At 34.1% G+C, this 14,996-nt stretch overlaps 1 protein-coding gene across 4 annotated transcripts in view; it reads left to right on the top strand.

Moving 5' to 3' along the window:
- Positions 1-12,302, top strand: part of eIF2D (eukaryotic translation initiation factor 2D) — a 28,395-nt gene extending 16,093 nt beyond the window's left edge. For 2 of the 4 annotated variants that reach the window (XM_074138383.1, XM_074138384.1), the window contains 7 exons: positions 392-479; positions 989-1,319; positions 3,530-4,245; positions 4,858-4,947; positions 5,040-5,241; positions 8,111-8,282; positions 12,206-12,302. In XM_074138383.1, the coding sequence (XP_073994484.1) occupies positions 424-479; positions 989-1,319; positions 3,530-4,245; positions 4,858-4,947; positions 5,040-5,241; positions 8,111-8,282; positions 12,206-12,258 (1,620 nt within the window). In that variant the 5' untranslated portion in view covers positions 392-423 and the 3' untranslated portion in view covers positions 12,259-12,302. Of the gene's footprint in view, positions 1-391; positions 480-988; positions 1,320-3,529; positions 4,246-4,857; positions 4,948-5,039; positions 5,242-8,110; positions 8,283-11,231; positions 11,335-12,205 lie in introns of those variants that run through there. The other 2 variants (XR_012461460.1, XM_074138385.1) reach the window with 2 other exon arrangements.
- The last annotated feature ends 2,694 nt before the right edge of the window (positions 12,303-14,996 follow it).

The following is a 14,996-nucleotide window of genomic DNA, read 5'->3' as shown; positions in this document are numbered from 1 at the left end:
TATGTTAAGAGAAACCAAGCTTATAATTTCATTAATTAGCCAAAAGGCCTTCTCACCGGAACAGGCTTTAGTAAAAGTTAAATTAACGGTAGATAAAACAAAAATAAGTATCGTTATGAAGTGGATAAGGAAATACCCCGCTACAATCATATGTAAGACGGTCCAGGCTTAGCTCTATTAATGGTATGTAGAGGTAATGCAATGGATAATACACTTAGTATTGAAGTGTATAACGGTGGTAGATAGCACAAACTTAGTGGGCAATACACATAGTAGCGAGTGTATTGCGTACTTGTTGCAATGCGTACCCTGAGATTGTCTTGGGTTAATGGATAATAGTGCTTAGTTATTATATTTTTTGTGCCTAATATTGAAATATTGTATTTTCTAGACCTATGCATTAGTGCTGTTGCTGAATAAACCATGTTTCGAAGGGAATTTAAGATTAAAAGCAATTGCCAGCTGAAGAGTAGTGACAGGTAAGTAGTCGTTTTGAGCTTGCCTCATCAGTCACATTGATAACGTTATTAATTTTTATTAATTAAATTATACGATTTATCGCTGATACGCTACCACTTATGAAGTTCATGTGATACGGTAAGCCCCAGAGTACTGTGAACCCTCAAACTAAATCTCATTAAAAAATAAACTCAAACGAATTCGTAGAAAATTTTAATAGCCTATTTTAATAACCATTTTTAAGGGTTGCCTCAGACTTGGTGAATTTTGTTTCAGTTTTCATACAAATCATAATTATATATTGTAGTCCAGAACACTGGACTACAACCACAAACTAAATCTCCAGTAACTGATAAACTCAAACCACATTAAGGAACATTTTATGAGATGAATAAACAATTCAAAGGGCTGTCACCGTCTCTGAATGTGGTTTCACACAAAATATGTAGCTAGAGCAATGTGGCCATTCACTATATATCTATATTCAAAAATTCAACTATATTAATGGATTTTTCTTTGCATTTTATAGAAAGCGCTTGTATGCTACGATTTTGAAATCATTCGTCCAACTAAGCGACACAGAATTACAGACTGTATTACCCCACAAAGAGTCAATAAATCAGGCCAAAATTCACACTACTCAAGGTGAAAGTATTTATGTCTATTTATGCAATGGATTACCATTAATTTTAGACGTAAATAACAGAATCGTACCTACTATCTATTTTCTTTGGTACTTTCCAAATTTACTCCATGGATTTAAGGTATCATATTTTGTGATCGAAAAGTTGGCTCAAGGTGCTGATCTGATGGTCCCTGGCATACTTAAGAATGATAGTGGTGCTGCTCCATATGGTCAGGTAATCTTTTTAGCATTAATAATACATTTACTTAATATGTATACCGCATATAAACATGGATTGTACTATTGTGACACAAAATTTATGTATTTTACGTGTTACAACGAAAAAATGGTTGGTTTTTCATTATTAAGCTGGAGGGAATATAGTGTATCATTTTCTATAACTTGAGCCTATCTGTGAGCCATAATTTTATATTCCTCTCATACCACCCTTGCAGGCAGTACTGTTCATCCGATTTCACTTACTCCGTATTTTTTTAACAGAAGCTACAGAATATGATCCCCTAACAAGCTCTAGAAAACTTTTGGATGGCTTAGGATTGCCTTTCTATACAAATAAAAATGGTTTTTTTTTATGTGTTTTAGAAGTCGTAGATGGTTATTATTTTATTATTAAGGGGCAATTCTGCATATCGTGAAATTTTGTCGATTTTATTCGAACAGTTTTGACGATAATTGTGTTAGAATAATTACTCAAGATTTTCAAACTGGAGGGGATTATGTGACAAAGAATTGGTAAACATATATATAATTTTTCATTCATCATCTGTACAACAGAATAGGTGCGCTCACAATCTGTGCGGAAGTGGGAAACATATATCTCTGTCTCTCTTGCCCAGACATTCCCTTTAGACTACGGCCAAAATATCTTTGTAGAAGTAATTGGGATAATTTTATTTATAATTGTTTACTATAATAATAAGAAAATACAAAGTACTTTTTATAAACCGGTAGGGACACAATAAATATGCATACTACTAGAGATAAAATCAAAGATATTGTCCAGCACTGAGGACCTAACCAACTTTTTAAAAAATAATTCATAATATTTTTAATTAAAAATGGCAGAAGGTTTTAAAGATATTATAAACATGTTAGAGAAAATAAAGAATGATATGAATAAGCAAATACATACTTTAGATTTGAAAGTCAGTGTTTTCCAGAGCAAATAAAAGTGTTTGTCTACATAATGGATGGTATGTACGGAGACCCGAAAATAAAAATATGAATAGTGAATTCAAAATACTTCAAAACATGTCTTTGAGGATTACGGAGAGAAAATGAGGCTAATAATTTAATACTCTACAACGTTCCAGATACTATTGTTTATAACATAAGGTGATGATTTTCCTTCAGAATGCGTTAAACGCTAATGATGATTTGCATGATATAAATTTCATCAGAAAAATCGGGCCAAAGCAGGCATCAAGACCTAGTTTAGTCAAGTTAATTGCTTATCGAAGTTGGAGATGCTAAAACTAACTGGAAATCTGAAAGGTACCAAGATCAATAACTCTCACGATTATCTTTATGAGGAGAGACAAGTAAGGAACAACTGTCATATCTGCACAAGGCAACAAGTTTAAAAAAGCCTAATAGTTGCACACATCATCAACGCTGCAAGCACTGTGAGCTTATTGTTGTACCAGTGTTGTTGAGTGTTGTTTACTTTGTAAGCCTGAGATTCATTCTACATATCAGAAGGACTAGCTAATTCACTTTCACCTACGGGTGAGTGGTCAGCCATGTGAACAAAAAGGAAGGCAAGTAAGTTATAATTATGTTGAGGTAGTTGGAATAACCTGTTCATTACTATCTAGGCAAGTGTGCCTTTTTTGCTAACACTGGGCATAGTTTGATCAGGAGAGCTATAGTGGGTTAGATCTTTGGTTTATTCCCAATGGAAAACTTTGAGAGTTTGGAACTGAAGGATATTGCTGGCAGATAGGCTGGGTTTGGAGAGGGGCTCTTAGGAGACATTTTTTTTTTGTTTTTTTTGGGGTTTACAGCGTTGCTCTTGGTCACTTTATTAATATTGGGGTGTAACAAAAGTCTGTTTTTTAGATGCTTTTTTTTTAATAGCTATAAAAAATCTTAGATTTACAGTTTATTATTTAAAGCTTAATCCATTATTTTAAATCACATCAACTCACCTTTGTGTTACTGAACCCTTGGTTCTTTGGAGGCAAATAATTTTATACCACCTGCTTTCACCTCTTCTACGGTAAAATAAACTCATGCAGTTAAAATTCTGTGAGTAATCAATATTAAGTTTCGAAAGTAAAATTTTAACGTTGTTTATATTAACGGTCATTTGACTAAATAAAATAACAAAAGAACAAACTTTTTTTACACCCTAATAATTGTAAATTTAGAGAAAATAAAGTAATTGTATCAAGTCATGAAGTTTTTTTTATTATTTTACAGGTAGAATGCAATGAATTGGCAAGCATACACCCACTGGACAACAAAGCAGCAATTGCCGTGGGAAATTGTCTAATGAGCAGCCAACTTATGTCTACACATGGTCGAGGTCGTGGCGTAGAAATTCTACACATCTATGGGGATTTTATTTGTAAAATGGTTACTGAAAAGTTACAGATCCCTTTGATATCAATTAATGAACTATCAGAAAAAGTTATCGATAGTGTAGAAGAATTGGAATTGTCAGAACAACCAGGTGATCAGATAAAGAATACAACCGGAGAAATTGAACAAGTTCAAGAATCCCAACAAGAACTGACACCAGATGAAATCTTGATGAATCTATTTTTGACAGCATTGACACATAGTAAACCTACTTTACCAATATTAACTAACTTATTCTACAAAAATTACATGTTGAATAATCTTCCTTCAAATATGGAATTCGATATTAAAAAGACAAAAAATAAAAAATTATCCACATTTCTCGCCCAAATGGAAAAAGATAATGTCATCAAATTGCAAACAGTCCAGAATGTGCAGTCATTAATTGAAATAAATTCAGAACATGAAAAAATAAAAGAATATAGGAGCAAATTTAAAAAAGTAACTGTTGCAGATACGACTGTAGAAGAGTTACCAATAGGGCGTATAGAAGTTTGTGAAAATTATGTTGTCAATTTTGCGGTGCTGACATTTTTCAACAAGTTTGGACTTAAGTAAGTAAGCTTAATGGAGATTTAAATGATAGTCAAATATTTCATCGCTTTTTTATTTATTTTTATTTTGTAACCAATTAAGGGTGCTTTAGTAATGAATGAGCTCACGCACATACCTTTCCGTAAGGATGAAGCTTAAATATTGTAGCGTACTGACTTATGAAAGATAAAGTATATGTCTAAGTATATTCATCCATGAGAATAGTTGTACTGCCTAAAACACGGGTTGAACTTGGATAAGTGGATATTAATTTAGTATTCACTCTACCACTAACACAATTAATTACAGCCTCGACACTAAGATTGCAGTGAGGTGTGTCCTACATTTACTTCCAGATGATAAATGTTTATGCTGTGGATATAAATCTAGTGTTGTATCTGCAATAAACATAGTAGAGCTTGTCCTTTAATCACCTTAACCAATTGATACACATCATGTTGTGGGCATCTGACTAGTGTATTGTGGGCAATTAACGCTAGTAGAACCTGCATAATATGTCGGCGATGAATTGTGTCCTGTTAATGCAAACTTGCTCCAGACGACTTGATTTGATTTTTATTTCTTTAATGTTTGCAAAACTGAATTGTTTAATTTTTTTATTTGTATTTTAGAAAAAATGATACCCTTACAGTTCAAGAGATTAGGAAGATGGTTAAGGAATATGTAAAATCTGAAAATCTCCAAGATTCGACAAATAAAGAGTAACTTTCACAGATTGTATATTTCTGTTCTTTATATAAGTACATACATAGTTTTTTTTTGTGGGTATACATGGTGATTTATTTCCTTCTAGGTTGGTGATGTTAGATCCAGTATTGTCTAAGATCACACAGTCTAAAACTAAGAAACTAAACTGGAAGACGCTTATTGAGAAAATTTTAAGCTTGATGGGCAATAATTATGAAGTTCGGAAATGTGACATTTTAGTTAGTACGGGAAGAGGACGAATTCCAAGTGTAGATATAGTCACCCGTCTTAGGAGTAGCAATAAAAAGGTATTGTTCTTTTCTCAAATTGATTTCTTACCTCAGCCAGTAATGATTTGAAGTTTTAGATTGATTCATAATCTAGGCCAGCGGAAACTAGAAATAAATATCTCCCATTATTAAGGGCATTTGACGTTACCTTATATGCCTGGCGTTAATTATTTGTTGGAGAATTTTCTTTTTTATTAAACCACAGTTATTTGATTTATGAATATTCTAAACAAGATTAGTATTCGTAAAGAATACTTCTGGTTTACACATACTTTGTTGGAGGTTCGGTCCAATAAGTTCATAATCAGCCTATGTATGTGTATGATTAAATTATATTTTTTGCAAGTTGGATAATTGTTAAATTATTTTAACGTTGATGTACTACGTAATTTAAATTGCTATATGAATTAATTTTATTTTGTGCTCACTGTTCCTACGATGGGAGGCTCACGTTCCCTACAATTTCGTTCCAATTTTTGCTGGAATAAATTTTTTATATAGGCAGATTTGTAAAAAAGGCTTTCACAATACAACTACTGCTCTAAGACTCTGAACCCATCTTAATGGAATTTTTAGGGGTGTTTCTACATGGAAATCTGTGAGAGATAGTATAAGAGATTCCGAAACTAACCCATGGAATTTCATAAAAAAAATATAAAACATTGGCAAACGTCATTTTGGTTTTTCCACAATTTTATAGTGTGTTCAGTTCAAACAGCTTTCATTTTGAAAGTGACACTTTTTGCGGAGTATAACTTCTAAAACGTATTTCTTTACATTTTTAATTATTCTTTTATTAACAGCACACCAATTAGACTGTTGAAAGTATCTAGAATAACAGTAAAATCCGAACTTGATTGGAAGGGAACTTACCACGCTCATCATAAACTAATTTTAAACTAATTAAGTCTTATCCTATAATATTCTACCTCCTTTACAAAAAACTTCCATTTCAAAAATTTGAGTTTTAATTTGTACAAGTTCCTATAGACAGAATTCAGTACGCTAGTCCACTCGTCCAAAATGTTAAAACGGATGAACCTTTCAACATGGAAGAACTTTTATGTGTGCTACCAGAATAGGCAGAAAGGCTCCAGAATAGGATAATATTTCACACAATCACACTAGGAACGCCACCCCAGAATATTAAAATGGCTTGTTAAATGTTTTTGTTGAATGTTTGGTATAAAAAAGGGCAGGGTGCCTCACCAACCCACTCTTCTTTCATTGTTTTTAATGATTTTAATAATATTAAGAGTTGACAATTTCTTGTTAAGAGGACCAATTTGTGGTGGTGATACTGTGAGAAACTAGAAAAATTATTCGTTTGTACAATACAGTGCAACAAACATTAAAAATCGTAGAAGCCGTTTTCTTCAGTTAAGTAACACTTCCGGAGATCGTTTATGGCCATAATCTTGTTGTGGCATTCCCAGTAAGCACCTTTGATTCAAGCAAAATATCACATTTAAGCTATCTAGCTTAAAACATACATTTGTTTTCCATGTTAAATTTTCACTATCTTCGCTGTATATTGCAAGTTTTATCTGTCTTTCTTTGTTGATTAGACTTCTTAACATTTCCAATAGCTTCAAATAGATGCCTTTTAGTAATACCAACTCCAAGACCACTTTATAAAAATATATATTTGGTACAGGAAAAGATGTAGATTTTTATGCGCCCCACCCTGTAAATTCTTAGTGGGCTGGTTTGCTGCCTGCTAAGTGAGGTGAGAATTAGCAAGCAGTTACGTGTGAGCGTTTGTGGCTAGGTTTAGATTAGACTATAGGTTACACCACAATAATAATAAATAGGTTAATTTAAGCGTTAATTTTAAATTAGTTTTAATTTTTGATGTACAAAATATAAGTAAGTTTAGGAAATAGATGCTCTAGAGGTATGTGAGAAGGTTAACAGTTTTGGTAGGGAATACACTAAAACCTGTTCGTGGGATTGTAAGCAGGATCCAGTATAGAAGTGGAAACCACCAGGCGGAAGGAAAGCTTCAGAAAGAAAAAAAAATTATAGCACCTTTTAAGGAGGATTCCGTCGTTTTATTGTGAGTTTAAAATGGAGCACCAACTTAGTGGGCTTATTTGTGTCTGTGGTGGTGAATAGGCCCCATTAATAGAGGAAAAAATAAAATACGTCATAATAAAATCCACGATGGTTGTGAGAAACAAAAGGCAATAAAAATAGGAACCAACCTTACAATAGTGAAACAAGTTGAAACATCTTTATAGTAATTTATTTAATTTGTTCATTTTCTTACTAGCATCACTTTTATTTACTTATTTTTTCTCTTTTTTTTCTAGAGGAAATTATTTTTAAATTGAAGTTTAGTCGAAGTTCCTAGATTTTTTCACTGTGTACTAGTGCTTGGTGTAGTTAACAAAGCATTAAAATTTATTTGGCTCTGCCTTTCTTTAAATTCTGTGGTTTTCAATGTAAACCTAATAGTACATAGTTCATAATAAACACTTGTATTATAACTAGTAATAAGGACAGGAAAAAGTTAGTCGAAAGATCAAGGGAAACTGCTTAGTCAGTTTCCCAGCCATTTCATAAGTAATCTAAATAGTCAGTAACTGGTAAGTAAAGCTTTTAATAATATTGGTCAGAGAAGGCGTCTAAAGTTCTGGACGCCGCCGTATCACATTCTTCTCGGCCTTATGATAATTATCGTCTATTTTTTTTTTTTTTTGTAATTTTCCTTTCTATTTTAATTTATTTTCTTTTTTTGTAAACGGGGCGATAAGAGAAAGTAAAATGACAATTCAAAAACATAAGACATTCGTTTATTAGTACGAATTTATGGATCCTTCAGATTAGAAAAATTGCCATATATATTTTTTAAACTCTACATTAATTCTCTTCTCCATTCCAGGTGACCATAATTGACAATCTTGAGATTTACGGTGTTGATCTACAAGAAATTTCTAGAGAGTGCCAACACGCTCTTGCTACTAGCACAACTCTACTTCAAGTTCCCAGTAAAAAAGGCATTCAGTTTCAAATACAAGGAAGTCACGTAGACTACATCAAAAAACTTTTAACAGGTAAACTTCAATAGCAAACAAGCGTGTGTCTACTGCAGCCCAGAACATGTAGCTCACTAAATAAATTTCAGCTAACTTATAAACTCTCTTAAGGAATCTCTTAAAGAACATTACGTGAATAGGACTGCATATATTTTTAAGATATCCACAGTTTGTGTACGTGTGTCAATTGTCCCTCACAACATGGGACCTTATTATTTTACTTCAGAACTGAGAGCTCACTAAATACATCTTAGCTAACTAATAAAATCTATCCAATTGAGAAAAATTGCCAGAGTAGGGCAACAACTGTAGTAAATTGTGAACGTACCTCAATTCTCTAACAAAAAACATAACATGATATTAAATAACCCCAGAATAGCGCGAGCTTACTAAAATAAACTCGAAACAGTTAAAGGAACATTCCCTGAATTCAAAACATGTGACCATATTACTGTAATTCAGAGCTGTTTGAACTTTCTAAATCAATCTCGTTTAATCTAAACGAGGTATATTTCCAGAACAAAAAGGTTGACGTGTTGTGCAAGCTTTCTCTTGAAAATGATAGTTAAGACCTTATCTAGTGGCACTTAAAGATTATTTGCTGCACACCATCTTACAAATCCCTCCAGAGCACATGAACAATTAGATTCCAATTCTGAACTTCTACCCGCCGTCCTAACCGGACCAAATCATCCGCCTAGACAACTTTAATACTCACCCCAGTCATATAATTCGTAAGTAAATCATCAAAGACTAGTTTTCGAAACTGAAGACCCGAAATCGAGCCCTGTTGACATCCCCACATGTTTTAATTTTCGTAAACAACGTTTTCGTTTGATCTCACCTTCAAATCTGCCATGGCTGACATAACTTACAAGTTGTGCCGTCAAAGGTTATCAAATGCTCTGTCCATGTCTACTAATCTAGCACTACATATTTTTATTACCCTTGATTGAATCAATTAAAGCTGAATAGCTTCTTTGGCAGATGAATGATCTATGTATCAGCATACTGCATAGATACATACTTTCATGGATGGCATGCACTTTTTTTGGAATTAACTGGAACCGTGTAGATTGGCGAAGTCGGTGGGTACTGCTAAGCATACCCTGACGAAAACTATAATTACCTTCTCTCTCTTCTCTAGAGCATGTGCTTAATTTTTTTTTTAAATGATTCCTATTCCTAGCTTAAACGCTTTACTTTTTATTTTATTATTAGTTAATATTTGATTTGCGTGGATAGTTTTTTACTTTTTTGTTTCACCAACTGTATCTCTCCTGCATTTCTACCCTTGCTTCTGCTTTCTTGTAAGCCTATGTTTGTGCATATTCTTTTCTAAATATGTGTTATTATAAATATTTCTGTATAATCACTGTAAATGGACACTATGCTTTAATATTGGCTGGCTGTTACTGCATGGGCCCGTCCTTCTTACCAGAGCTTGCCTTAAGCTTATTTGGTGAGCACCCAGTACATACGACGATAACCATTCCGGAGCATGTACTGACTTTCTCTTCTAACATTTAACAAGTGTTAAATGCTGGCGAGGAGGATAAGAATTAAATAAAATTTTGGGACATGTTTGGCACCAAGCGGGCCGTCCGAGCAGGAATTGTATCTTGCAGAGCTTGGCGAGAAAGCTGGAACATTATGTACATGTTGGTATTATTATTATTTGTTTATTAATTATTTTTTTATTTGATAAACTTATTTGATCTACATGTACATTGATGAATATATGAATATGAAAATAGCCTGTACGTTAAAAAGAACAGTGATTCACTTTTTCTTGCCTTCTAATGCACTCTCTGTTTTAGGCCAGGCATGAATTTGTGGCTTGTTACGAAATAATTGGTGCATGAATGCTTGCTTGCATTATATTACAGGAAGCTTGCTATCTAGATGCAAGAAGTTTTTTTTATTGCAACATTTAACGACTGGTGCATGGTTAAATTTGACTGCACTTACTGGGTAAAGAGAAAAGAAGGTAAATTTTGAATGTAATCTTAGTAAAGCATTTCTGATATTAAAGAAAAGCTTTCTTAGTTCATAGAAAATTATATTCTGGTGTTCACCAACCAGAAACTGCAAATATTTTAGTTTTAAAATGTTATGTACCCGAATTTGTGTTTGCCTTCAATACTTCCTGGCACTCTTCTTTAGAATGTACCACCTATTTAAATTTCGGACGAGAATGAGAGGCCCCTAATACTCATTATAGGAAGACGGTAGTTTAAACTCTTCGACTACCGCTTTCTGTTCTGGTTACCTGGAAGAGTTAAAAGAATTCCGGTTACATGGCAGAAAAGAACCTGAGGAAGACGAGTACCAAGTAGGGCCACTATTATAACCTGTGTGGGAGAGCCCCTCATTTCAAGGAAGGCGACTTAGTGCTCAGACGAGCATGTCATCTCTCCTCAGAAGCAGGAGGCTTCGCGGCTAAACCGGCACCTAAATATGAGGGAACCTTCAGGATTTCTTGCGGGAAACCTGCAACGCCTTCCAGCTACAGGACGGAGATAGCAACGACGTCGGCACCTGACATCCAGGACAGCTGAAGCTGTCGAGATCAACGTGAGAGGTCTCACGCTTCCAAAGGAGGGGAAGTATAACCGTGTAGGTTGGCAGAACTGGTAGGGACTGCTAGCGCTTCTAAAGAAGCATGACAAAAACTATTATTACCTGCTTTCTCTTAACTAGAGCATGTGCTTCAAATTTTAATTTTGTTTATGATTCCTGTCTTCTTAGCTTAAACGCTTTCCTTTTTGTTATTTTATCTTTGATTTACTGTGGATAGTTTTTCTCTTCTTAGTTTCACTACCTGCATCTATCCTGAATTACTCTTGCTTTCGCTTTATTAAGGACCTAATGTTTGTACATATTCTTTTCTGTGAATTATTTGTTATTGTAAATATTTCTGTATATACGTTATTGTAAATATTTTTGTACAATCATTGTAAATAGATACTGTGCTTTAATATTGGCTGGCTGTAACTGCTTAATCTGCTCTTCCTGAGCTTGCCGGAGGCTTATTCGGTGAGGACATATGACGGTAGCCATCCCGGGGTATGTACTAACTCTCTTCTAACAGTTAACAGGTTAACAAGTGTGTTAAAGTGGTAGCGAAGAGGCTAGCCTGGCACTCATTTACTTTCATATAGTATAAAGTATTAAATAAAATTTTGGGTCATGAAACTTTCCATTTATGATGGTGATTTATGATTTTTTGTCGTAAATTGACCTTTTACCAGTAGCCGCAACTCTTAACATTCCATTCTACTAGGAAAATGACCCTCTTCTAAGCAGCTATATTAAACGTCTTAACCAAAGCGTTTATACAATTTAATAATTATCTTTTATCATTCCATTTTTAATTTATGTACCAGAAGCAGGTTGTTTTTTTCTTTTAAGAGACATCATCTTGATTCAGCTAATATGGTTTTCTGGGGTATGCCAATTACTTATTTATGAACTATCCTCAGGGAGAAACATTATTTTACTGTGCGACCAGATCACGCCAATAATTTTCCTCCGTTTTTCTGACAGACTAATAAAGTGATTCCTCTTGTTACAATTAAAAAAAAAAAGAAAAATTGCTACACGTCGTCTCTCCGGAGGGCAAAATTATTAGTGTGATCTACTCAGAAAAGAAGATCTTCTTGGGGAACACATTCAACAGAACTGGACTACACTATTTATTACTAAGGTTGTCCCAGATTATGTACATGTGCCAATTCTAGTCCACAAAACATGAGACCATATTACTTTACTCCAGAGTTCACTAAATAACTTTCAGCTAACTAATGCACATTAACCAGTTTTTATGGTTTTGGACTTGAGCATGATTTTCTTTTATTTATTCAGTAAGTACAATTTAAAACCTGCAGTCATATATATTTTTTGCAATAATTTATATTTATATATATTTTTTTTTTCAGGAAAATACTGCATTCCTGTCAAATATATCAGCGACACCGATTTCAAACAGTGAATAATTGTAAATAATAAATGGCACATACATTTTAAATACAGTCATTCAGTATTGTTCATTTATCAAAAAATTTCATGTACTGAGGTATATTTCATGATATACACATGTACCTGAGTTCTAATTTCATAAAAAATATTGCAATAATATTGAGGGGTGGGGTTATCTCAGTAGTTCGTGTACTAATGCGGAAATCCCGTGTACGAATCCAGCTATCTGCCCTTAGATCTTCTCTTCGAAGGGGTAAGGATGTATGTACTCTTCTTAAAGAAGAGAACACTGGCCGGAAGCCGGCGGTGCCTTGAAAAAAGTTCTGAGAGCCAGTATCCTCATCTGTTGACGTTCCGTAAATTAAATACAATAATAATAAAGTAATTAAAGTGAAAGTATTACATTCTAGACGACATTGTTTTTTACTTTTCACAATGGAAGTATAAAACCCCGTGAGTTGAAAAGTTTTTAATAAATATCGGAAATCTGTACAAGTAGTTTTAAAATCAATTCTTTCTTTTATTTGTCTACGTGCAGACCAATATATTTTAGCAAATTTGAAGCAAGATTGTTCGTCAAATCTAAACCCAATTTCCTACAATTCTGTACTTGGGTATTGGTAAAATATCGTTCTTTCTTACAGGACAGAGCTTGTTCTGAATTTAGCTTCAGCCTAAGCAAATGGCAAAGTAGATCATCTTGGCCCGTCTGGGATTGCTCGGTTTTAGGTGTTCTCTCAGATAGGAAAGTTCCAAATTCAGCTCTGGCAAGCCTTTCAAAGTTCTTATACAGGTCAGGGAGACTTGAATGGCCAGTGTCAGACGACTCTGTGTTGTCCCCTGACGACTACTTGACAGAGGAAGGAGTGAGAGCCGTGATATAGGAAACTAAACTCAAATTTGGTATTTCGATAAGCCTAGTTAAGCTGGCGCAGCTAGACACAACGGAGAATTTTCTGCCGAAACGGGAAATTATTTCCAGAGTCGTTATCTTCTCGGATAGCCAGGCGGCCTTACATACCATTAAATTACATGAATTCTTATGTTCTTATATGGGACTGCTTATAGTTCCTAAAAAGAATTAGTTGCCGGTCTTTTTCTTCTGCGTCTTCAGACATTCGGGATATAGAAGCAATGAGGCGGCAGATCATTTGTTCCAGGAAGAGGAGTTTTGTGCAGTTTTCAAAGGACCAAACCCTTTTATGGCATCACAAGTTGCTTTGCCAGTGTGGCCATCAAAAAACTGAATATTGCAGACACTCGCCCAAACTCACTGCAGTATTACGCAAGGCCGGGAGGCCATTCGGTTTGATCGTAGATTGAGAAATACGTGCATTGCATGGGCCTGACAGTGAACATCCTGTTAAGGCCCTGTTAGGAAGAAGATGATATGGCGTTTTACATTTGCATAATTTCGAAGCGCTGTATGGCTGAGAGTTCGATTCTTGGAAGAAAAATCATTCTTTGCTCATAAGCCCTTCATTATATTCGTAAGACTAATTACAGACTGGGGGAAGGGTTGTTCTAACTAGTGGGTGCTTCAGTAGATCATCTGGATTGTGATGGCATAGGGTTTTGACTAACCTTCGCAGAATTTATTTGAATCTGACGGATGGATTTGTGTTGGAAAAAATAATTGATAAATTAAAATCAGAAAATTTGATTAAGATTGTAAAGCACCTTAAAAAAAACATTTTATTATTCGGATGAATAAACAATTTGAATATTAGTTGGTAGGTCTTTGTTGATTTAACATGGAAAGTGCACTTGATAATTTTAAGAGATAAATAAAATGGTGAGTGACCGATAACTTGGATTCTAGACTTAATTTATTTTTCAATAGATCTATACTTTCCATACTTCACTTGTAGGCCGTAATTGCAAGAAGAATTAGAAACAAAAAAGAGCTTAAGAAATAGTTAAGGAATGGAATTAAACTGGACCAGAAGTGAGTAAAAGCGCTTGTGAGAGAACTCAATGGTGTGTTGTATCAGAGATTATCAGGAGGAAAAGGAAGTAATACAACTTCACTGTTTTTATATATATATAACCGTGAAATTTTGAACGGTTTTGGATTTTTTTTTGCATCATTTTTAAATTTTGTCTTTCCCTTATTTTATAACAATGCAACTTTTTATGTTAATATAAGCGCTAATTGCAGAAAATGCACTAGTCAATAACAGTATTTTGTATTCATATTTTCCTATCTGACTTCTAAAATATTGGATTCAATAAGTTAGAAAAAATTGCAAGTGGTCACTGACTTTTGGGCTAACTTAATATAGGTAATCGTGACACTTAAGTTCACTTGGAAAGTGACTGGATTCGCATTAAATTACCCGACCATCTCTGCATAAGTTTAGTTATCAGAGGGATCTTGAAACTCAGTGGTAGTAATAGTTTGCTTACATTTAACGGCGGTTAATAAGCCAGTCGAACCAAACAACCAGAAGAGAAGTTCCAACAAATAAATTACCAAAACATGGTTTTGTCACAGTAGGCATCAGCGTATTGATTTAGCAAAATGCCAAGCCAATAATTTTCTCAATACTACAAATAAGCCAATTTCGAAATACAAAAATCCAATTTAATTGAACCCCTTTTTGATCATTAGCGTCAACTCATTTTGAAATACACCACTATCTTCAGCTTATTATTACAACTATTATTACGTTGAGTTCATTGCTTACAAGGTACAATTTCTTCAAAACTAGCACCTGAATATAATAAAAACTGTCTACTAATTAAGTA

Source organism: Rhodnius prolixus, unplaced genomic scaffold (genome assembly GCF_049639745.1).
Source record: "Rhodnius prolixus isolate KJV_2025 unplaced genomic scaffold, Rpr scaffold_11, whole genome shotgun sequence".
NCBI classification, from domain to species: Eukaryota; Metazoa; Arthropoda; class Insecta; order Hemiptera; family Reduviidae; genus Rhodnius; species Rhodnius prolixus.
The sequence above is the reverse complement of the archived record's forward strand: the minus strand, read 5'-3'. Positions and strand labels throughout refer to the sequence as shown.